The sequence below is a fragment of the Panthera onca genome, chromosome B1, assembly GCF_046562875.1.
Source record: "Panthera onca isolate mPanOnc1 chromosome B1, mPanOnc1 haplotype 2, whole genome shotgun sequence".
Lineage (NCBI taxonomy): Eukaryota > Metazoa > Chordata > Mammalia > Carnivora > Felidae > Panthera > Panthera onca.
In genome coordinates, this window is record NC_138342.1 from 142,174,641 (window position 1) to 142,200,214 (window position 25,574).

The window sequence follows — 25,574 nt, forward strand, 5'->3', positions numbered from 1 at the left end:
GTTGGGGACTGGTGTTTTTTAGCTAAACCATGGTAGCCAATATTCATGCATACTGGATCGATGCAGAGTGAAGACTGCATGTGTAACCCCAGAGAAGTTCAGACTTCTCTCTGAACTCCAGCATAATATATCTTAACTTTAATTTCTTATAGGTGGTTTGAACTCAATTTGTCTAAAACAGAATCTCTGAGGAGCAGAGACTGACGAGTCAGTCCTAAAGAGAGGTAGCCAATCTTTGGTTTGGGTCACTTTCATTCCTCTAATGGTCTCATTTGCCTTTTCTTCTGAAGGACCAGATAATAATTATTTTTGACTTTGTGGTCGTGCAAAAACAGCCATAGACAATACATAAGTGAATAGGTGTGGCTTTGTCCTAATAAAACTTTATTTACCAAAAACAGGTGGCCAGATCATGGACTATAGATTGCTAAGCCCTGATCTAGACTATTCCAAAGACTTTTTGGCAGAATCATTATTGAATCACTTTAGACATAGAAAATATGTTTTCGAATAAATCTTCGAACCGAGGAAATAGCTTTCATAATTCCTTTCAGAATATCTACCCTAATTTTACCAGCCCTACGATCATCTACATTTCTAACACATAGCCTGAAGATACACCAGAGACCCATTTCTTTTTACCCGCTTTTGATGGACCTAGGAAAGACCCAGTTATTAACTTTTGTTTAATGTTTCCTCACATTGCAATGAGTATTATTAAGTCAGACTCCTGGCTTTTCTCCTGAAGGAAAACAACTGTGTTCTTTTATTATAGCATTCTTTTTTTCCAAACTAAACTATGCTTTGTGACTTTTTCCAATTTTAGGTTCTTGCAGTGTTCTGTAATTTTGTAATCTTGGTTATGTAACAATCGAAATGGTAATAATAACTGCATATCACGGGTGAAAGGGATGCTTTTGTATAGAGTCAGAATAAATGCTTTTTAGCTGTGTGGATAGTCGATATTTTTCAGAGCAACAGCCTGGGATGGTGAGGGTATCTACTTTTGGGATAGGAGGGTCCAAATCTGGATTCTAGTATTGCAACTTGCTGGCAAAGCGACCTTGAACAAGTCACTTTACTTGGTTTCTGTTTTCTCACCTATCAAGTGAGATTATTAATATCAGGTCTGCATCATCTCAGAGGCTTGTGCTAAGGTAAAGTGATGATCAAATATAACAATAATGTATAAAAAATACCCCATAAATTGAAGAACACTATGTGAATATAATAAGGTTTTTTTCTGCTTACTTCCTTTTATCTGTGTAGGCTTGGTGTACAATATTTGCTATCTCTTTCTACAGTTTACCAGTATTCTAACAACTGCCAACTTGCATTGTGAGTAAAACCAATTCAACTGTTTTGTTCAATGTGAACCACGTTTGGGAGGGGTGTGCCCTATGCCATTGTCTGTGTTCAGCCCTGAGCTGGATGGCATGGTCACCATATAAAGCTCTTTCTGTGTCTGAACTTTCACATGTCCCAAGGGCTCACCTTCCACTGGGGACCTCTCTCATGCCTGCTGCCTCAATACCAGACTTGCTCCCCTTCATGTCTGTTCTCCAATCAGGGATGGCTGCCCTGGCTGCGGATGAGAACCTTAGGGTAGTTCATTTTCCTAAGCTGAAGGTGAGAAGCCCCCTCTACTTCCGGCCCAGACCCCTGCCCATCTGTGGATGGAGGTCAGAGGTGAAGGACCTTAAACCAGTGGCCTCTACAGACCCTGTGACCAAAGGTGGCGCTAATTCTTGGCATCCTGAAAGACTTCCTTGTGTTTGGGAGTTTTGTATCATTATGCAACTTCACCTTTAAAGCTCTTCCATCAAACAGTTTTTCTTCAAGTTAGTGTATGATGCTTTTACTCTACTTAAAATGCCCCTAGACATTTAGTCTGTTTCCTATCAAAACACATTTAAAGAATAACATTACGTTATTATTGGGCCAGAGTTTTCCAAAGCCCAGCCAATTTCTTATTTGGTCTATTTTAGAGACAGTCCAATGTAAAACAGATTTTAATAATTTATTTAATGTGTTTCAATTTTTATTTTATTTTTTTGCACCTCAAGTGTATTATAGAGGAATTCGGGGAGTAAAAAAACCCTCAATTTTGACATACAGAAGAATTTTAATCTTCGCTAGTTACTATTCTTTATTACTTTATGTATTCAAAATTGGTCTGGTTTGGGAGTTTTGATATCTCAAGTGGTTATTTAAGTTGGACACTGTATAGAAATTTTCACGGTGAGTGACAGACAGCCTAACTCCAGGGAAAAAGAGGATATATTGGTTTGTAGAAATGGCAGATCCTAGGATAGATCTTGCCAGCTTCAGGCATGGTTGGATCAGAGTGAAAGTGAGATCTCAAGGACTTGGTCAGGGAGAATGTTCTTCTCCTTGTTGTCTGCTATTTCAGACGGGCACTTCTCTTGGGAAGGATAAGTTTCCACAGAAGTCTTTCACTGAGTCTTCTTGGTCTGACTTGTATCACATGTTCATATCTGAAACAGTTGTTGTAGTCAGAGAGACGGAGTATGCTGATTGGGTGTGGTTCATATGAATTGAGAGTGGAGGAAATCATGGTGCTATTATTACTCAACAAAGGGAATATGAATTCTGGACCAGCAAAAGCATCAGATGTCCACTTTAGATCTCGTTTAAGTTAGGGATCTTTATTGAGGGTATGGATCCTGAATGAACCAGCTCTATTCTGTCAACCTCCCTGCACCTGAGTTTATTGTTTTCTCAAGGACTGGAAACTGGAAGTGGGGGGGGGGGGAGGATTAAACTGAATACTTGTTAAATAATAAATTCAGGCAGTCTGCTAGATCTTGGATATATAAATAGAGAAGGCACCGTTGTGGCTCTTGAAGTCATTATGTTTAATAGGAGCCATATAAACATATGAATTTAAGACAATGGAAGATTTACTATGATGTCATCGTGTGCTGGGTATCATGGGAGGAAAGGTATACAGCCAGTCTGGGGGCAGCGAGTGGGGTATGGAAAGAATTCAGGCAAGGTTTTCTGGAGGAGCTAACATCTTAACTGAATCTTGAAGTCTGAGTAAGTTCTTTTGGATGAAAAAGTGGGGAATGAAGAATCTGGGCGGACAGAACATAATGTGCACACATATGGAGATGTGATAGAACGAAGTGTAAATGGTGAGCTACGAATGATTTAATGTTGTTGAGGATGAAGTATGAGTCAGAGAGAGGCTAGAAGGGGTGGATGAGGGCCAGATATTGGACATCAACATAAGCTACCTAGAGTTTAGATTAAGTTCAAATACAAAATAATTTGAACTTTATCCTGTGAGGGCTAAGGAGATCTCAAAGGAGCTTAGTTAGGGGAAAGGTAGTCTGATGTGCATTTCAGAAGCATCACTCTGGCCATCGTGGGGAGGATGAATGAGGGGAGGGTCAGTTCTGGTAGGAAGTCACCTTAGGAGACTATTTTAATAGACTCAGTGAGAGATGATGAGGAGAGTGAAAGGAAGAATATTCAGAAAGGATATAAGAATGGATATAAGAAATATTGGCAAATTGTGGTAATTGGATCAATGTAGGGGGTTTGTTTTGCGGTACAGATCTCTTCTAGGTGCCAACGCTCAGGTTAGGGAGACCATTTTGGTCTAGCCAAAGCAACAGGTGTATTTAGAAGTACAAAAAAGCCACTGAGGAAAGAGTAGGGGAAATAATTGGGCATCTCTTCTTCTTTATTTGAGGCACAGATATGCTGCACCACGTTTCCCCCTCTATTGATCATTCCATCAACATGTATCTATTGAGCATCTTCTTTTATGATGGTCGCTGTGCTAGGGTCCTCATAATGGACAAAACAGTCACAGTCCCTGCTCCCATGTACCCTACAGTCTAGTGGAGAAGACAAATGGATAATTTGAACAGGAAATTTCAAACATTAGTGTTACAAATCCACGCAAAAATATGGTTTTAAAAAGATAAGACAGTTTTAACTCAGTGAAAGGGCGCATTCTGGCTTTAAGGCTAATGTGTATTAAGAACTGGATGGCTTTAAGGCTAATTAAGAACTGGAAAGATTCATGCCAGTGGCTGCTACTGGGGCAATATATGGAACTGATTTTGGATTTCTTGTAACTCATGGATGGCAGAGTTCCTAATAGAGTTTCAAGGAGTGTTTGCTCAACGGATGAGCACCAACAGCCAAAAGCAGAGGTGGAGATACTTAGACTGACCTGTAGTGCAAAGACTTGTCCCTTTAACCTAGGGCAGACTTGGTGCAAGGCACTCCTGACTGAGATGTGTCCTGGTATTTTAAAAGAGCGTGTGTAATTTTCCAAGATGTCTGACCAGTAGTCAGGAAGAGGGCATAAGCTTTCAGAGAATCTGGCTCTTATAATTCTGACCTAGAAAAAAGGGAATAATGAGGAAAACTTCATTTGTCTGGTTCATGAAAGGTGTTTTTGGATAAAAAGCCTAGCTTTATGTTTGAAAAAACCAACCAATCAACCAACCACCCCAATATGAACAACTATAATAAAAAAAAAACCCAAAAGCCCAAACCCCAAATAACAACATAAATGTGATTTGTCTCGTAATTGCCAGAAGGTAGCCTTGGGTTGAAGCAACTTTAAACTTGGGTAAGGCAACAGAATATATGAAAAGGGAAATGGGTAAGGTAAAAGAAGAGGAGGTAAAGACCAAAGACTTAACTGGGGATAGTAGACCATGTCTTTGTTGTTCATCATTCTGATTTGTAAGTCAAGAGGAATTCATTTCCTAGTTAAATTGTTAGAAATAAATTATTCATGGAGGAGCCATCTGTGTTCTCTATTGCTGATTTATTCACATAGAAGGAACAATATGTTGTAGCAGAAGTCTGCTGAAACAATTTTTTATGTGACTCATAACACTTTGAAGATATACTTCAGTTTCAAACTTTTATCTTATATCTCAATGTGACAGGAAGTTCATGCTATACTTCTCATTGTTACAAAAAATTCAGAGAGACTACCAACAAAGGATACCGTTACTAGTGAGAATATATGTTTATTGTGGGTGTTAGAACTTTCTATATACCGTGAGATTGGGGCAGCCATCTGATTAGAAAAGGGGAGCAGCTTTCTTAAGTTGTACGCGCCAGTGTTCTAGATAAAAGAACGTTGAGGTGATGGGGAGCTGGAGGAATAATGAGAGCTAAACCATTCCCCAGATCAGCTCTAGACTGATGAATGAACACAATGTAATTTGTTTGTTTGTCGAGTTAGCTTCTCTGCTTTCTAGAATTTTTTAGATTTTAATACCTTAGCTCAAAGCTTATCATTTGCATAATACAATTATGCTGTTATATAGCTTCATGTAACACTTCCACATCAGCCTGTCTTGCTTTCTTTAGTTTTTCCTGCTAAAAACACTGTGCTGTGTGTGTTTTTCTCTTTTCACTCTCCGTGTATCCTCTCCAAATTTTCAACATGCATCTCATGCCGTGACGTATTTAACCAGAAAGGCTGTGTTTTTGTCAGTGCTGAATCACCGGGAGGGAGGAAGAAAGGTGGTTTTAAAGTTACTTTGTCATTATAGAACATAACCTTGTCTCTTCATGTATCCAGAAGTCAGATCAGTTTGAGCCATGTCCCTCTTATAATCCAGATGTTGGCCATTGGAAGTGTTACCAAGATAATCATTCATAGCAGAAATGAACCAAACGTTAGTTTCAGAATTCCCCCAGCTACCTGCCATACCGCTCCCAATAAGGTTTCTGGAGCAGTGGTATGATTGCCAGGGCTTGAGAAAATGTCACTGGTATCACGGTTCATAGGAACATGACGGAATAAACAAGAGTACATTTCCATAATAATGTATGCACTTAAAGCCCTATGCACTTTATAAGATATCCTCCTCATACCCTCCCAATTACATTCCCATATGGTGTCATGACAACCTGCAGCCCTTAGTAAACATGAGAATCAGTGCTGGGAGAATTCCAGGGAGTGCGCGAGAAACTACCACCTCTGCCCCTATTTCTCAAATTGGGAAGTATTTGCCATGAGGGATTTTGCTCAGGGTCATTTGAGTCCTTAATAAACACTGGTGATTATTAGTGCTTGAAAATTCCCTCTGAGATTGGGACTTTTCAGTTCCCAGAGAGGCTCTGGTGCTCCTTATCTCATGGACAGCATCAGCAAATGGCAGCAAAAAATTTATGACAAAAATCTTAAAAATTCAGTCTTGACAATTTAATCTCAACAATAAAAGAAGGATACAAAATACTGTTATGTTAAAGGAACTGCAGGATGTCTCTGGATGGAAAATTCATGGAAGAGGAGTGAAACCTAACAGTGGCACATCTGTCCCAGAACTCAGAATCCAAGACCTAGGATACTTTCAGGTTCAGGTCTAAGTCTGTTTTGTTTTCCATTGTAACCCCAGAGTCTGGCACATAGTAGACATTCAATAAATACTTCTGTGATTGAATAAATGAAGGGGCTCAGCCAAGTTCATTTAAAGGGGCCGACTACAAAAATGTGGGCACTCGTTGGGGTTTGGATCATTCTGAAGGTTCTCAAGGAATTAGGAGGAAGAGTAAGTAAGAGTCATTGGAAAAGTCTATATAGAAGTCAACAAAGAATAGAGCATTTTCTTAGTGGTTCTTCCTTTTCCTTCTCTTCCTTTTCTTTCATCTTCCCTCACCTTCACTGCCATCATTATCAAGTAGCTAAACTTTTTGGACATTTATTACATGTAAGCCACTGATCTGTTTTTAATAGATTTTAAAAGTTGAATCCTCTCAATAATCCTGTATGTAGGTATTCTTGTCATTGCTACATCTGAGTTGAGGAAACCGAGGTACAGAGAATAAATAACTTGCCCAAAGTCTCACAGCTGGTAAATGTTGGAACACAGACATGTAGCCTAATTCAGGACTTCCACGTTTAACCACTGGGGAGCGGTACTGCATCTTCTTAAGTTGGCAGCCCATTTGGGTTTGAAACTAATTAGAAAAAGAAATAACTGCTGATTGAGGTGGGGTATGGAGGGTAATGACAGCCAAGTGGGGGAGACAGGGCACAGCCATTGTTGTTACTGGCTTCTGCTATTCTTTGTTATGCTTGCCAATTCTAGTTCCCGCAGACTTCCTGCTACCCCAGCCATATCCTCTCTTCCTAGCCTCACTGTATTCCCCCCAGTTTTATTTGGTGAGCGGAGGGATTCATCTTGGGCTGTAGCAATGCTCAGTTGCACTAGCCCCGTGAACAGGATGGCTGTAGCAACTGAAGAACAAGATGCTCGTTATTGAAAACTGGATGACATTCTCCAGTTGCTTTGCTTTTCTTCTTCTATTATTATGGTAAGAACACAACGTGAGATCTATCCTTTTAACAGATTTTTAGAAGTACAGTATTGTTGGGGTGCTTGGGTGGCTCAGTGGGTTGAGAGACTGACTCTTGATTTTGGCTCAGGTCATGATCCCAGGGGCTTGGGATAGAGGCCTGCATTGGGCTCCAAGCTGGGTGTGGAAGCCTGCTTGGGATTCTTTTTCTCTCTCTCTCTCTCTCTCTCTCTCTCTGCCCTTCTCCCCCACTTGTGCACACACACACACACTCTCAAAATAAATAAATAAACAGTTTTTAAAAAAGAGTACAGAATTGTTAACTCTAGGTACAGTAGATCTCTAGAACTTACTCACTTTGCATAACTGAAGTTTTATACACGTTGACATGGATTTCCCCTACCCCAGCCCTGGCAACCATCATTCTCTTTTTTGCTTCTATTGAGTTAGACTATTTTGGATACTTCATATAATTAGAATCATACAATATTTGTCTTTCTGAGACTGGCTTATTCCACTTAGCATAATGTCCTCAAGATTTATCCATGCTGTCACATATTGCAGGATTTCCTTCCTTTTTAAATTTTTTTTTTAATGTTTATTTAATTTTGAGAGAGAAAGAGAGAGACAGAGCACAAGCAAGGGAGGGCAGAGAGAGAGGGAGAACAGAATCCGAAGCAGGCTTCAGGCTCTGAGCTGTCAGCACAGAGTCCAATGTGGGGCTTGAACCCATGAACTGTGAGATCGTGACCTGTGCTGAAGTCAGACGCTTAACCAACTGAGCCTCTCAGGTGCCCCAGATTTCCTTGCTTTTTAAGGCTGAATAATGTGCCATTGTATTTACCCGCTTTCTTTATCCATTCATCTGTCAACGTTCACTTAGGTTGCTTCTACATCTTGGCTATTGTGAATAGTGCCACAGTGAACATGGGATTGCGATACCTCTTTCTTACAGTCCATACCATAGCTGCATCTTGTGATGTGTGGCACCTAACTGGGACAGGAAATGCCTTACTTCTGTCTGGGGAAGGGAACCATAAGAAGGAGACGCTGCTGGCTCTGACCCTGCTGGGAACTAATAAAGACTAAAACAAAAGGCGACCTCATTTATTACTGGGTGTACTCTTATCCTTCCTACCTGACCCCTTCGTTCTACCACACCTGTAGCAGTGGGCTGCCACGCTAAGACACTTTTGATCTTTCATCCAGTGTCCAATGGATTATTGGATATCAGTACCCTAGAATTTGGATATTCAGGACAAAGCAGAATGGAATATTAAAATTTGATTAAGTGAGGCAGATAGCAAGGTAGTTAAATAATTTGCTATGGTGCTCAGTCATGGGTGTTGAATCCCAGCACTGCTCTTAGTAAGGTGTGTGATATTGAGGACACTAGATTCCCAAACCCTTGGTTTCTTCATCTGTGAAATGCAGATGAAAGTAGTGCCTACCTCATAGGATGTGTGTGCATGTGTGATTAATTAATAAATAGAAAGTCCTTGGAACAACCCCTGCCACAGGGTAAGACCTTAGCACGTGCAGGCCGTTGTTAATATCACCAAACCTAGGTCTCATACACGGTATAGTTGTGACATGATTAGTCTGTGTTTACGATGTCGTAATGATAATGCCTACATGTATACCATGAGTTGAAGAAGGATAAGATGAGATGGAGGTTAATAAACATTTGAACATTGCCGTGTGTGTTAATGGGTTCACGTGTGACACCAGAAACGTTGAGCTGCTAATTTTGCTTTCCAGAATACCAGTTTATCTAAGGAGGGATCTAATTCTTTTTGTGACTTCTGTTTGTTAATTTTCATGACTGCCCTTCTTGCTCTGTTAGGTATGTCTTTTCATATTTACACGCTGTGGGGATAAGACATATATAGATCGGAGAAGTGAGTATGAAGACAGGAGAGTCATTGGTAAATAATGAAAGGAGAGTACCAGATATTTGAAGGAAATAACTGTACTTTCTACCTTAAAGTTGAGATATGCGATGAAACTATGTAGATAAAGCTGTAAAAGTTTTCGTGCGTTTGCTTTGGTGTCGTGCAATTTCATGAAGGATTTTTTGGGTTGTTTTTTGTTATTTAATTATCTTACCAGAAAAGAAATTCTTTTCTTGCTGGGCTTGGGATACAGTTATTTATCCTTTTTTTTTTTTTTGAGCGGTTAAGCACTTAGAAATTATTTTTAAATGGCAACTTTTGATATAGATGATTATTTTTACCATTACACTTGAAAACCAATAGCCATTTATTTTGTTTACAAAGAAATGTTTCAATAAGAATATTTTGGACATCATATCTCACACCATCCAAATACAGAATCTTAAATAACTTTAAAAGAATCATGAACAAGAAAAATGACAAGGTTTCAATATAAAATATTATATTGATGTTTTGGGGTTGTAGGTATTGTTTACTTGGGGACAAATGAAATTAAAGACAATTAATTAATACTTAGTAACTGTCCTTATTTGTTTTTTTTTAAATTTTATTTAGCAGAGTATTTCCATATTATTTTTTTATATAAAAAAATAAAACGTATTATAGGATCAGAAATCTCAGTCTTTGTTGGGGAGTGCGTGTATCTGTTTAGTTGCCAACTTGTCCTTGGATGAGATTTTGTTCCCCTCATTGTACTACCCTCTCCTTTTCATTGCAAAAAAAAAAAAAAAAAAAAGAAAAAGAAAAAGAAAAGGAAAGAAAGAAAACAATAATCTCAAGTGCTTATCTTAGTCCCCAAAGAAATAAATAAAAGAGTAGCAGAAGATGGGTGAGATGGAGTGGGAGATAAAATTAGGATAGGTGCAATATGTAAAAATCTTGAAAGTACTTTACTGGGAGAATTATACACAAAATATGATACTGCATAGCCTATAAGAATCCATGACTATTCATAATTTATTCATAACTACATTAAAAATGTAGAGCCATGCATAATTATTTAATGTATTTTTAAAATTTAAATATTGGATATAAAATTGAGAAAAGCCATATACTTTCCTATAATCTGACGAGTTCTAGAGCAGTATAGGGATGTTTCAAGAAGTCCTGTAATACTCTACCATCCTCTTGTATCTAACATTGGGTTCAGTATACATCAGCAGATATTTTTTTGTTCATGCAGTTTAGCATTTACAGTGAATCTTAGGCCTGAGGCCATGTAGCGGCCTCCAAAATTATACTGTGTGCCTTTGGGTGGGCGGGCACACAAGTTGGTTGCAGCAAGCCAACACTAAGAAAAAACACTCAAGTTCCCAAAGAGTCTTTTTGTTATTTGAAAGTCAGTCTCTTGGGGCACCTGGGTGGCTCAGTCAGTTAAGCGGCTGACTTCGGCTCAGGTCGTGATCTCACAGCTTGTGAGTTCAAGTGATCTCACAGCTTGTGAGTTCAAGCCCCGCATCGGGCTCTGTGCTGACAGCTCAGAGCCTGGAGCCTGCTTTGGCTTCTGTGCCTCCCTCTCTCTGCCCCTCCTCGACTCACTCTGTCTCTCTCTCTCTCTCTCTCAGAAAATAAATAACATTAAAAAAAATTTAAAGGAAGTCAGTCACTTGCTTTTTCTTTTTCTCTCTATCCCCCACTCTTGATTCTGGAGGTTCCGAAAGGCCCTCCTATACTCAGAGTGCTCCACAGACCAGCAGCAAGTGCACCCCCCCCCTCCCCGCCCCACCCCAGCACACACACACAAGGGGGCTCATTAGAGTTTCAGGCGGGCCCTCCTCCAGATCTGCTGAATTGGAATCTGCATGTTAACAGGATCTTCAGGTGATTGACAGCCAAGTTTGAGGAGCCTGCCCTATGGAATAGGTCAACACTAGGCTGATATTTTTATCTATACTCCTAGAAGGATTGGTTAATTTTCCAAACTCACTTAGGCTCCACAGCTCTTTGAAAGATCCCAGGACCACCTTGTATTACTGTTGGAAGCTTCTAGCTTCTATCTGTTTCCAGTATGGAAGATTGTTTATATTATGTTAATAGCGTCAGTCATGAGCAACCATTTATTGGTTACCTATTGGTTGTGGGCATGGCACAAAATGTCTCAAGCTGTATATTTTCTCACTTAATCTTCTCAAGAACTCAGCAAAATAAGTTTTAGTAAGCCAATTTACAGAAAAGAATCCTGAGGCTTGGGGAAGAGGTTATTTGCAAAAGCTTAGATATATCATGTTAGAGCTGAAATTCAAACCCAAGTCTGTCTTCTTTAAGTCCATGCTCCCCAATCTCCTAACTTTCTTTTGAACAGTGCTTTGTTGCTGCCGTATTGCTGTGTTCCATTTGCAGTAAGGAAGGGCATGAAATAGTCTATTTATCTGGATCAGGAAACAAGCTTATGTAAGAAATGTATGTTGATATTTATCTGGGCTGCGATTTCTCTCTTTCCAGATTCTGACTTCTAAATGTCTAGTACAAATTCCTTAAGTCTGTAAGATCTTTGTATAGTTTTGCGAACTTTTTTTTGCAAATGTGAGGGAAGAGAACTCATACTTTTGTTTAAATCAAATTTTAACAAAAGCTCCAATGACTCAAATTAAGAGCTATCATCCTACTCAGTCTGTATCCCACTGACCCTCACCATTGGAATTCCCAATTTTCGGCTGGCATCATTGAACTCCTCTCCATTACTAGACTTTCCCTGAACCTACTCCCAAATCATTCTTTCTTAATCCCAGAAGGGCATCAGGATCATCTCAAGATCTTTAAAAAAAATACAGTTGCTCAGACCTCTTCTCAGACCTCTTGAAGTATGATCTTTGGGACTGGCACTCAGAAATCCGTATTTGTAAGAAGCCCACAACTGATTCTTACCTAGAGAGCAGTTAGTCAGCAGTGTTTTCTTTAACAACTTTGAATAAAAGGGGATACTTCACGCATGCCCTGGTATGGAATAATCTCCCGGCGGGAGACCTAGAGGAGACCCAGCCCTCCCACAAGGGAATCATCACCACCTAGTACAGGCTTTCTAAGGTGCTGAGGCATGCAGAGAGATCTGGAGGGCTCTGTTTTGCTCCTTACTCTCTAAAGTATACTCTCTTATATTGCCCACTGCTTCTGATACTAGTGTGTGTTTAGCGTTGCCAGCCTTTAGTTATGATTGAGAAAATAACAACCTGAAGATGTTTTGATAAGTCCGTTTGACCTTTGAGTTATCTTCTTCCTGAGAAGAAGGAAAAGAAAGTTCCAAGGAGTTTCTGGGAGGAGACTGTTCAATGAAGTTTTTGTGCTGCTGATACTGTTTTAGGTAGTTGGTATTGCTACCACTCACCTGCTTATTAGCAAACTGAAATTTTTCTCCACTCATCCGTGTCGCTAGAAATGCTTGACATTTTCCACCCACATAGGTTCTGATGACATCACTTTCACTATCACCTTTGGAGTAAGATGGGCTGCTTTTTCATACGCATGCAGAGTGGTGATTGCTGGATACGGACTTGTGTTTTTCCATTACTTTTTTGTAATCTTGTTTTAGTTCACGATGATGATCTACCTTTTTCTCTTTGTTCCAGAGAACTGTACAAGCTGTCAGGTAACATTTATTGAGAACTACAATTTGTGTAGGGCAAGTTTAGAAGCTCAAACACCAATAGTTTGTCAAAGAAAAGCTATTAGGCTCTGTTTCTGTGGAATCCTAGGATCTGAGGTCATCCAGTCCAGCTTCTGCAGCATGGCTTCGAGATGACTCTGTGCCTTCTAGGGGAGTTGATGACTTCACAACAGCCGTTCTGGCTTTCAACAGCTTGAGCTGAAAGAAAGTCTGTTCTTTAGCTGTGCTAAATACTCTCTCTTTAGACTTTCTAGTCACGATTCCAGTTTTGTCTTCTGGAGCTTTGCAGAATTGTCCAGACCTTTCCCCTCACAACAGCCTTTGGGAACCCGATGCTGCACCTAAACTTCTCTTCCCAAGCTACAACATGACTCCTCATGGACATTATTTTCTAAAACGGACACATTAATCACAACCACATATGTTAGTGAGAGATCCAGCAAAGACTGAATTGTCATCATTTGCTAGAAACCAGGTCCATTTATGTTTTCTTTCCCTGTCTTCTGGTGCCAGTTCATTGAACTCTTCTGTTCTTGGCCCCTTAAATATGTTAATCCTCACATTTTATTTTATATAATAAAAATACTGGTGAAAGACAAGAGAGCCTTTAAGAGTTATGTAAAATACAATTACTTTTATTTTTATTTTTTATTTTTTTGATTAAAATTTTTTTTAATGTCTACTTATTTTTGAGAGAGAGAGAGAAGAGAGAGGAGAGAGGAGAGAGAGAGAGAGAGAGAGAGAGAGAGAGAGAGAGAGAGAGAGAATGAATGGGGGAGAGAAAGACACAGAATCCAAAACAGGCTCCAGGCTCTGAGCTGTCAGCACAGAACCCGATGTGGGGCTTGAACCCATGAACCATGAGATCATGACCTGAGCCAAAGTCAGATGCTTAACTGACTGAGCCACCCAGGTGCCCCAAAATAAAATTACTAAAAGATGCTTTAAGGTCCAGAATCCATTTTCTGTAAATACTTGCACAAAGGCATTCTGATAAACATTTGATGTTATAGATATAACTATTATAGTACTTTAAAAATAATTCTGTCTTTCCTGGTGATTAATATCTGCAGAAAGATTTCATGATACTGCATCATTAAAATAATCTCTGCCTTATCTGGTTTCTATATTAAAATTTGTTCTATGTTCATGTCACGATGCTCTTAAACAAATCAAAGATTTTTTTGAATCTAAGACTTTTCTAGTTAGCCTTTCTTTAGATAGTAACTATAAAAAGTTTCATATTACTAATTTTAAATAATCAATTACTGTGATTTTTAAACTATGGATTTCTGTGAGTGGGCATGGGAATTATACTGCCTTTTTCATTGTGAAGATAGACTTGAAGGTCAAGACAATAGGAAGAACAGAAGAAATTTTGAATACCTGGAATGATAAATTTTTAGAAAAACTACTTCATAGGTTAAAGTAAATTTTTTTCATTGATTTATTATAATTAGCTTTACACCAAAGAGTGATATAATCCAGTCAATCAGTAACTGCTAGAATAAATCACTCAGCCCCCCCACCCCCCCAAAAAAAATTTCTCTACTCTTCTCTTCCTTTCCTTCTCCCTAGAATGAATGGATAATGGTGCAGTGCTTTAGTAAAAAGCTCTATCTCAATAGAAAAAAAACTCAAACCTCTTTTAATTCTTACTGCATAAAATGAAACATAATGAAAGTATGGTAGATGCTAGCCTAAAAAAATATATAAATATAAATAAGCAAAAACACACATATTTAAACAAATCTATGTGTGTGTTTGTTTTTGTTTTTGTTTTTTTTGAGAGAGAGAGAGAGAGAGAGAGAGAGAGAGAGAGTGTGCATGTGCCTGCATGCGAGCTGGGGAGGGAGACAATCTTAGGCAGGTTCCTCTTCCAACTCGGGGCTCCATCTCATAACCCCAGGATCACAATCCCGCAAAAACCAAGAGTCGGAAGCTTAACCGACTGAGCCAATCAGGTGCCCCATGGTTTTATTTCTTATAATGTGTTTGAAAATCCTTCAGATTTCTTAGACCTCAGATTCCGCTCCTGGAGAACTGGTGAAGAAACTGTAAACCATATATTCCAAATGATTGCTCTCCATATGCAGTGGTGTGTGTAGTCTTCAACTGGTTTATGAGACCTATTTTTAATTTTCAGGAAATTTGTGAGCTGACTGACCTCACATTGATAGCTTCAGATTGGCCATGATGGGTGTATTTATACCATGGAAATTGGCAAAGAGCTCAGAGCTGGTTGTTAAACATTTACTTGCTCATCATTGAGTATGGGTATTTGTAAAAAGTTTCTAGGATACTTGTATAAAAACAAATGTTTTAATTTAAAAAATTAAAGGTATATGTTAATATTGGGAACTCTGACATTGTTTTTATAGACTTGTAAGGCTAGGAGTATCTTCTGCTCTTTTGTTTATCCGTCTTTCCTCAGGATCTTACTAGACACATGCTAGATGTCATTTGTAAGAGAACTTTAAAATTACATGTTATGGCTAATGCATAACTAATATTTTCAAAAATAATTCTGGAATGCATCTCTGCAGGAAAATTCTGTAATGCATTCTCTTTTGGCTGCCCATTAAAAATCAGATGAAGTAAGATTTTACTTTCAAGATGTCATGTAAATTTAGTTATTTTAAAATAGGACTATGAAGGAGGAAGCAAGGGGAGGTAATATAATCTTCCATACTCTGTGTTGTCTTCTGCAACTGATTTGTTCTTCTTTTGCCCTTCTTTGGTTTATTTTCTCGCCTTCCTTCTTTATTCTCTCTTCATCTTTTCCGTGGAAGAAGAATCTATTTTCATGTCTATACCCACCCTCTTCCGTTACTTATTTGACCCTTGGAGATTTTTTTAGGAATATGCTCAGCATTTTTGGCCGCTAAAATGTGCTAAAACGTGAGCCAATTAATGACATATTTATTGACAAGTTTTAGGAAACTTGCAGGGTTCATTCTGTGAGAATGATTTGCAAGCTATAATATGTTAGAATGTCAAGCAAGTGGAAACAATTAGTAGCACTAATGTCTTAACCCCAGGTTTACCACTGAGAGAGGGAGATCATTGATGAAAAGGCCCATCTGTTCCATAGATGGTTCCAACTTGCTTGCATAGCCATTTGTAAAGCAAATCAGTTCAGAGATTATACTGCCTGTATAGCTATTTATAGATCTATTTCTCAAAATCGTTGGTTTTGTGCACATTTTACCATGTTTTTGAGATATAAGACTTTATTTTTGGATACTATAGTTATTCAGCAATGTGTTTAGTATATTACACGCACCAGGAACATGTATTTTGAAATTGTTGCCAGCTCTAAGAATTGTGAAATCAGTGAGTTAAGTATACCTTTCAGATGAGTTAGTGGACTTAACATTTTGGCAATAATTTGATGTTGGAGGAATAGATTCATCTCAGGATGAGTTTCATTTCTATTTACAGAATGAAAGATGGTAGAGTTCTGTTACTAGAATCAAGTTCTTTCTTAAAATACCCTTAACCTACTTATCTTTTTCTAAATAATGATGCTACACTTCTTACATAGAGTTTCACGGTTTACCACCTGTTTTTACATTTATCTCATTTTTCCATTAGGTATCTGTCCTCTGCTCTTTTCTTCCCATGTGGAAGTCATTGAATTATTGACTCTAAGATTTGAAAGGGCCTTACAAGTCATCTGATCAAGTCCTCTACCCAAGTGATCAGCCTGTCAGCTGTTTCCAAGAGGAGAAAATATTAGAGACAGACAGGGTGACCACTGGGTCAAATAAGGTAGTGAAAGTAGAATTTCTTTTTTTGTAAGAAAGGCAGACAGTATGATTTCTTTACTTTTACCCCTTTATTTGATGATGATGATGATGATGATGATTAATTATTTTGGCTCAGCCTACTGAGCCTGTGAACTTCTGCTTTAGAGGCTCTCCGGTCACTTTAAGGCCATCAATTCCTACCATTCGGGGCCTTTGTCAGTCTGTCAGCTTCAACCTTTACCCATGGGCCAAGCCTAAGGCGTGTGACTTTCTGGGATTGTAAAATACTTGTGTTTTATTCCTGCAGCGATTGATATTTCTTCAAGTTTTTTTCTTTTCTTTCTTTCTTTCTTTCTTTCTTTTTTTTTTTTAGTGATTTAGTTATTTCAAATCACATTAATAAACAATTGGAACAAATGAAGAGTTAAAAGTACGGAACGTAAAAATCGTTTGCCTGCTCCAGTTTGAAATTTACTTATTTCTGACTTCAGTAAATCTTTGGCTCTTATTTTAAAATACTTGTCAGTTATTCTTCTCTTGTTGAGATGAGGATACAAATCCAGGCAGGTACATTGATTGTTCTGTGACGCAGATGGAAAAGACAGAAGCCCAGCCAGGCTGGGGCTTGGTTTGTCAGGTGATTATCTTTTAATCGTGGCTTGATCGATGACTGTATGCCATGTGCAGTCACTGGAAAACTGATGGTTACGTGAAATTGTGGAAAGATTGATGCAACAGGGGGACCTGTGCTTCCTGAGTCAATGCAATTGGCAATTTGGCAAATTGCGCAAATATGATTCGTCAGCTGCAGGATCAGGAACTCAGGGTAATCACTGTGTAAAAAGGAAAATGAATTCGCTAGCGAGTGCAGAAGGTAAGATGAATGTAAAATCGACCATCTCCAACTGCACTAAGAGTAGTTCCTGCCGCCTTGGCTTCCCGTTGCCAGGAGAGGGATGAGCTAACACCTGGGTGTGTGTGCGTTACCAACTGTGTCCACAGGAGATGATACACCTGCTAAACCCGGGATTCGTTCTGTATGGACACCGTAAACAGGCATGCACACGTCCTCCATTTCACAGCCCATTGTTAACTACGGCTTTAGAGCCACAGAAAAGAAAATGAAGTGTTGATGAAAAGCCGTCAGTCGTCCTGTAAACAAGTGTAAGGTAAACGGACTTAGAGGGGCTTATTGTAAGTTCAGAGTCTTCAATTTTATCTCTGTTTCCAAATGAAGGATTCTGAAGCAAAGCCTCTCCAGGACTCTTTGTTTAGACTTTACAACAAAAATAGTCTTAGGGAGTTCTTGCCTAGAGGTTTTGTGGTTCTCTTGTGACCATGGAGATTAATCTTCTTCCTGGGAAATCAGCTGTTCACAACACTGCTGCTTTCATTCCCAGAGAATTTCCATTCCCGCCTGGGAATGTCGGATACAGCAACAGGCATTGAGGTCTCTAAATATTGCCCCCAAGTCACGAACTCCCTGACCCTGTCTCAAGTCCCCTTCAGTTATTCATTTTCCTCCTCACTGTGCCAGAAAGTTTTCAGGTGGCCACAGCCCAGCTGCATCTCAAGGGCACTTTCTGCTGTCGGTGATACTGCTGGGAGGTTGGGAGTGAAAAGCAAGACCCTTCATTTATTCATTTACTCATGGATTTATTTAGTCAGTATTTATTGTGCTCTTGTTGTGTTTCAGGCTCTACGTTGGGTAGGAGTAGTGCACTAGTGAGCTAAAAGAGACACCATCCCAAGACTGACAGACCGTGTAGTCTGGGGGTGCAAGATCGAACAATCACACTGATTAATGTATATTTTCACACTGAGGTATTAAACATAACAGAAGAACTGGAGTTAGACTAGAGATACTCTGAGGAGACCATAGTTTTCCATGACTGGAAGAATGTGAAGGCAGAATGGGTGGGAGAGAAGTAAAGAGGCCAGAGCCCCAGTGAAGGAGGTGCCTATGGAGACTAGGGAGGTGCAGTAGGCCGAACTGCAAGGAAATTAAAGCCCTTGTAGAGAATTTTGGTCTTTATGGTGAAAGCAAATGGGAAGCTAGTTTGCTGACGGGTTTTAGATGGAGGAAACCCAATGGGGGTTGTGTCATGAAAAGATAATTTTGGCAGTGGGAGGGAGGAGGGCCATATAGGTGGCAGGGATATTCCTTCCACTTTAGAACCTTGAAGCTGGTTGGTTATGTATCCAACATTTCTTCATCGTTGCCTCACTGCCGAATACTGTTTGTGTGCACATCTGTGTCCTCCTCCAGCCCCTACATTCTTTGAAGTTTGGGACGCTCTTCTATTGGCTTTCGGGTCTCCTGTAGTGTCAGACACCAGTTTTGCATGTGCATCCAACAGATGCTTTATTTAAATATTTATTTATTTTTGAAAGAGAGAGACAGTGTGAGTGGGGGAGGGGCAGAGAGAGAGGGAGACACAGAATCCGAAGCAGGCTCCAGGCTCTGAGCTGTCAGCACAGAGCCCGACACGGGGCTCGAGCCCGCAAACCGTGAGATCACGACCTGAACCAAAGTCAGCACTTAACCGACTGAGCCACCCAGGCGCCCCCAACAGATGCTATATTTAAAAAGTGTGGCTCTTCTTCATCTCACAAGACACGTCAGTAGGCTTAACACAGCTCTTCTGTATTCTGGGGATGGCATTATCTAGCAATCTAATTTGTTCCAGAAGACAGTGGAAGATAAAAATACACTTGCCTTTTTCTTTTGCTAAGTCACATGTGCCTTGAATTCCATTTCCATACATTAATGTCTTCTAGAAAATGACCTTTACAGTTCTCTCTTCACGTCGAACTAAAGCATTGCTATTGTCATTATTATTACTATCTCCTCATAAATATAAGAGACATTTTAGGGGAGATTTGCTTCTCAGAGAAATTTCCTACAGAGTTGAGGAAACAAAATCACATCGGAAATTTTCTGACTTTGAAAACTAGGCGTTTTTGAGGCCATAAGGATGGTAATGCCTGTGTCAGAGCCTAGAGAGCAAGTTCTTTGCAGAAGCATTCAGATTCAAATATAAAATATACTGTGATGACCAAACACACACTGGGGGGCTAAGCGAGTATGAGTTTGCTATTTCTCCTTTAAATGAGTAAATGTGTATATATATATGTGTATGTGTGTGTGTATGTACATATATATATATATATATATATACACATTTTTTTTAACCAGAGAAGTAATACAAAATTTCAGTGAGTTAATCTATCTTATCTATATCTTATATATATCTTATATATCTTATATATATCATATATATATATCATATATATATATATATCATATATATATATCATATATATATGATATATATATACACATTTTTTTTTAAACCAGAGAAGTAATACAAAATTTCAGTGAGTTAATCTACTATTTTGGGTTGTGGGCCAAGCTCCTCTGAGTGACTGAAGCCTCCAGCAAAGCTGTGCTTAGGTGAGGGGCAGGACCAGACTGCCTCCCACAGTGCAGTCTTCTCAATAACTTTGTCAAAGAGGCTTGTAATCTTCCCCTGGCTGTTTGATCTCTATTTTCTTTTGTAGTGGACTGCTACAGTTTCTTTTGTGCCTCAATCAGATTAATATCCAGTAGGGGAAGGTATAAAGCACATGAGTTTGACAGAAAGGAAGAAGGTTATTATGACATTTGAAATCAGAAGCAAAGAAAAGATCTCTTCTCATATACCTTGTGGGCAAGTCCCTGGGGGTAGTTTTATTAGCGACTTTCACTGAAAGTAAAAAAATGAGGGGCATATAAATAGCACTGATCCTGCTCCTGCCTAGATTAAGATTAGCTTAAGTGCGGGCTGAAAGGTCACACAAGGGCATGGTTCTCTGTAATAGGTAATCATTTAAATCACACACTCAGGAATCTCATGCAAAGGATGTTCAGATAACATATTTCCAGAAGAAAAATATTTCCAGCTTTTCTTTTACCAGGGGTGAGAAGTTCTAGTTGATTTTGTAAGTGGGAAAATTCTTTCCACTGCAGAAATTGGGCCTGGGGGAAGGATAAAGCAGAAGGGAACAGAACAACAGGATTAATTAAGATCATTTGCTGCTCTGCTCCACAATTTTATTACTCCTCCTAAAATGCAATGGAGAGCAGCAGAAACGGGCCACAGTGATTTGTGTTTGAATTCTGAGCCCTTCAGCAAAACGTATCCTCTATGGGCTGCATTTGTGCAAGAAGAATGGCAATAAAAATATCTGTCTTTCCCATTTTAGTGGGCTTTTGTAAAGAAAAAATTAGATTATGTAAGGAAAACACCACACTTGTTATTTGCCGGGCACCGTTCTAAGCATTTATACTCATTCTTTCACTTGGTTCTTAAAATAATCTTGTAGGTAGACTCTATTCTCTCCTTTTATAGGGAAAACAGAGCCACGGAGAGCCAAAGTAACTTGCTCAAGGCTGGCCAGTAAGTCTTGGTGCTAGGATTTGAACCCATGCGCTCGGGTTCCAGAAGTTCATGCTTTTAATCACTCGGATTAAAAAGAGGAAAAACAACAACAACAACAACAACAACAACAACAACAACAACAACGACTCTTAACTAAATGAGAAGACCAGTTTTTGAATCCTGGCTTCATGGGCTGTGTTACTGTGGTCAGGCCTCTTAAGCACTCTGAACTTCAGTTTGCTCATCATAAAATAACACCTACTTTTAGATGTTTGGTGAGGACTAAGTAAGAAAAAAATGCAAAGTTCAGTTTTCAACCAATAGGAGGCATGCAGTATATTATTATTTATTGAGGGTGGGATGGTATATTTGTCTGCTCGGGTTGCCCTAATAAAATACCGCTGACTGGGTGAACAGTCAGAACAACAGAAATCGATTTTCTTACAGTCCTGAAAGCTGGAAGTTCAAGGTTAAGGGACAAGCAGGGTTGATTTCTGAGACCTCTCCCTGGTTTTCAGGTAGTCTTCTCGCTGTGTCCTCAAATGGCCTTTCTCCATGCACCTGGGGAGAGAGAAGAGGGATTGCTGGTGTCTCTTCTTCTTGTTGAAAGGATTAGGGTCTGACCCTTATGATCTCATTTAACCTTAATTATTTCCTTAAAGGTCCTGTCTCCAAATATAGTCACATTGGAGATTAGGGCTTCAACAAATGAATTTGGAGGAGACACAGTTCAGTCCTTATCAAGCTGGTAAGCTGGGGAGAGAGAATTGGAAGGAAAGAAGCATTTGGAGTATTTTTGATATTTAAAGTAGATTTCTTAGGTAGCAATTCGGGAGGCAGAAGAAACTGTCAGCTATGTGTAGTAAATTAGGAGATATACAATATACTCATAACTGTATGCCATTTGTATTCCATTTGGAGCTATAGAAAGTGTCTCCATACTATCGATTTTTGCTCTTTTAGGTGAGCCTGAATTTAAATACATTGGGAATATGCATGGTAATGAGGCCGTTGGACGGGAACTGCTCATTTTCCTGGCCCAATACCTGTGCAACGAATACCAAAAGGGGAACGAGACCATCGTCAAGCTGATCCACAACACTCGTATCCACATCATGCCTTCCCTCAACCCCGATGGCTTTGAGAAGGCTGCATCTCAGGTGAGTTCTGGCCAGCTCAGAGCAGGGCACGCTTTCTTCATTTCGTATGTTTGTACCTATGTGCTTATGTGTAAGTAATATACTCATATGAAGTTTACATAGAGGGCAGAGGAGGATATAAGGGACATGCCATTCAACTTGCTGGCAAGAAAAAAAATTAGAAGGAAAGAGATGGTGGGTGAGTTTCTTCAGCAGAGATTGCCAATGAGAAATTTTGTTAATAAGTCAATATTCAATTAATGTTTTGTTGTTAAATAAATCATATTTATTCACCCACGTTTGTGACTAGATAAATTTCCTTTCTTCTAAAAATCTAAAAATAGGACTATTGCCAAGTGTTGAAGAGTAATGCCATGGCTGTCTCTGAATGAGGTGATGTCATAGCGCCCTCTACTGACAACGAGGAAGAAATATTTTGGCCAGATGAATGTTTAATTCTTGTCTATGTATGATGAGTAAAGTAAAAAACAACAACAACAAGAACTCTTCCTACATCAAACATGAAATTAATTTAATACATTGTAACTGTTAGAGAACCTGGGAAGTAATGACAAAATTGTAAGAGAAAATATATGGTATGCGTTCCCTTTTTGTTTGCACAGGTATGGAGAACCTTAGCTGCAGTTTTCTTATTTCATAGGAAGGTACTAAAGTATATAATAGGATGCTTATCTCCAGGTAGAAAGTTGATTTGTACTCTAAAAATGAAAGATCCAGTGATCTGTCGGTTTGACATTGTAAGAAACCCAGACAGTGAATTTCTGTAAATAACATCGATACAATTTCTAAAGTGATAAAAGGAAAATTCTAATAATAGAGAATTAAATTATTTACTATCTTAAGAACTGTAATATTATTTATTATAATTAATAATTATAAATATAATTATTTATATTCAGAATTGTGAGACAGAAGGACAAAAAGGTTATCATTTTTATTTTCTGTTTTAGATTTTTATTCCTTAGAGTCTAAGTCATCTGGGCTTATATAATCTCAAGAATATGGGAATTAGCTCTATATCATAGATTATGTATAATTTAATAGTAAAACAAGAAATATGCATTATGGAATATAGCTAAATGTCTTGGAAATTCATTAAATTTCCAGATTATGCCATTACTGGAATAAAGGGCTTAAAATTGAACAGAAATTTTTGAACTTACAGAGCTCTATGAAATTGTTCATGAAGACTGTAAGAGGGAGGTATATTACTAATACGTAAATAATTTATGTTAAACTCATTTAAAACCTCCGATCTTTAGTAATTTCTTTTGAATACTAAAAAGATTGATTGCTGTGATTTACAAAGCCAATGAATATTTTACTTAAACCCAAATCTAGACTGGCATGATTCGTTTAATAAATTTTTTTTTAAGTGTTTTTTACTTTTGAGAGAGAGACAGAGACAGAGAGAGAGAGACAGAGCATGAGCGGGGGAGGAGCAAAGAGAGAGGGAGACACAGAATCCAAAGCAGGCTCCAGGCCCTGAGCTGTCAGCCCGATGTGGGGCTTGAACCCTGGAATCTTGAGATCATGACCTGAGCTGAAGTCAGATGCTTAACCGACTGAGCCACCCAGGTGCCCCTAGATTGGCATGCTGTGAAAGGTATCATCTATTACTAATATACACAGATATTTTTTGCAGTTTGATGATACATATCTTTTAAATGTAATTATTATTACATTTAAAATATTATTATTTAAAATATTATTCATTGAAAATATTTTTGAAATGAGCATAACAAATACTTTAAACCTGATACCTTCATGTGTTTGTCAGTAAGAGAGTGAAAATGCAGCTTTGAGAGGATATTGCTGAAATAATTAATCTTAATAAATTATTTTAAAAATCATTAATGAAAACCTTCATTAGATAGTAACAGTGGTACTAAATAACTTATTATTTTGCCCCTTGATCTTTTTCAGCCTGGTGAGCTCAAGGACTGGTTTGTGGGTCGAAGCAATGCCCAGGGAATAGATCTGAACCGGAACTTTCCAGACCTGGATAGGATAGTTTATGTGAATGAGAAAGAAGGTGGTCCAAATAATCATCTGTTGAAAAATCTGAAGAAGATTGTGGATCAAAACACGAAGGTAGCGAATATGTGTAGTTTTCCTGGGTTCTGTCCTCTAGCCTAAGGAAATGTGTTCTAATATCTTCAACATAATGGAGGACTTAAGAGTAATACTAAAGCTTGTATGGGATAATTAGCCAGTGCCTGGAAAGTCAAGGCTGGAGACCATGGAATTGGGCAGGGGGTCAGGGGAATAAGAAGTGGGGTGGGGACATGAAGGAAGAACCCAGTTGGGGGTGTCTTAAAAAGTCTTCACGGCCTTTCAGAGGTGCTTTATCAGCACATCAGAGCATTTCACACTGTTGATCTTTTTCTTTTTTTCCAGAACTTTCTCCTTCTTTGCTTTGCACAACTCCACTCTCTCATGCCCCTTCTACTGCCTTTCCAATTACTGCTCAGCTTCTTTCCCTGCTTCCTCTACCTTGGCTAAGTGCTGGCCTTCAGGGTGCAATCTGCTACCCTTATCTCTTTCCCTGCAGACCCATCTCTGCAACTCCCGATCTCCTGTGGAGTTCTCTTTCTCTATTTTACTTACTCACTGAGTCCCTTTATCTGGCGACACCCAGGGCCTCAAAAAGAAACATTTTCCATAAGAAAACAGTGTTTTCTCATTTACCCTATCATCAAAGCCTTGATTTTCTCATCACTGTTACCACCCACCAGCAATCAGTTGGATCCCAGTGATTTGAGGGCCATAACACTTCTTCAGTTTCCTCTACTCTGCAAATTCATTCCACTTTTTGGTTCAGGCCCCCACTGTCTCCTGCTCTGATGAATACAGTAGTCCCCTATTCTTGCTTTGGGTTTCAGCCTCTCCCAATTCTGTTCAATCTTCTCAAATTCCTCCAGAGTGATCTTCATACACAGATTACTGCCCCATTGCTTATAAAGCCTTGCCAGCTGTCCACTGTCCAGAGGATAAAGTAAAAACTCAGTATGTCAGAATTGTGTGATGGCTTGGCATGGAGACTCTGGAAGCAGCCACCTTGGCCGTCCTGGCTCCATATTTGCTGCATGAGTTTTGGAAAGTTATTTAACCACTATATGCTTCTGCTTCTTCATCTGATATGGAGATGATAATGTCTACCCCATAGGATGGTTACAAGGATTGAACGAGTTAATAGATATAAAGTACTTGAAGTCAGGACCCAGAACTACTGTTACTATTTCAGCATACTTTCTCAGTGCTCTGTGTTATGTACGTCAGAGTGAGATGGATGCATTGACATCTCCACTAAACTTCGATGCTCCTTCAAACCAATATTGTTTGAACGTTGTTTTCAGTTACCTGGAGAGAGA

General features: G+C 39.0%; 1 protein-coding gene across 1 annotated transcript in view; it reads left to right on the forward strand.

The window, feature by feature from the left end:
- Positions 1–25,574, forward strand: part of CPE (carboxypeptidase E) — a 115,723-nt gene that overhangs the window by 58,988 nt on the left and 31,161 nt on the right. Inside the window, exons 2-3 of the mRNA XM_060653828.3 lie at positions 22,004–22,200; positions 24,127–24,294. Of these exons, the coding sequence (XP_060509811.1) occupies positions 22,004–22,200; positions 24,127–24,294 (365 nt within the window). The remainder of the gene's footprint in view (positions 1–22,003; positions 22,201–24,126; positions 24,295–25,574) is intronic.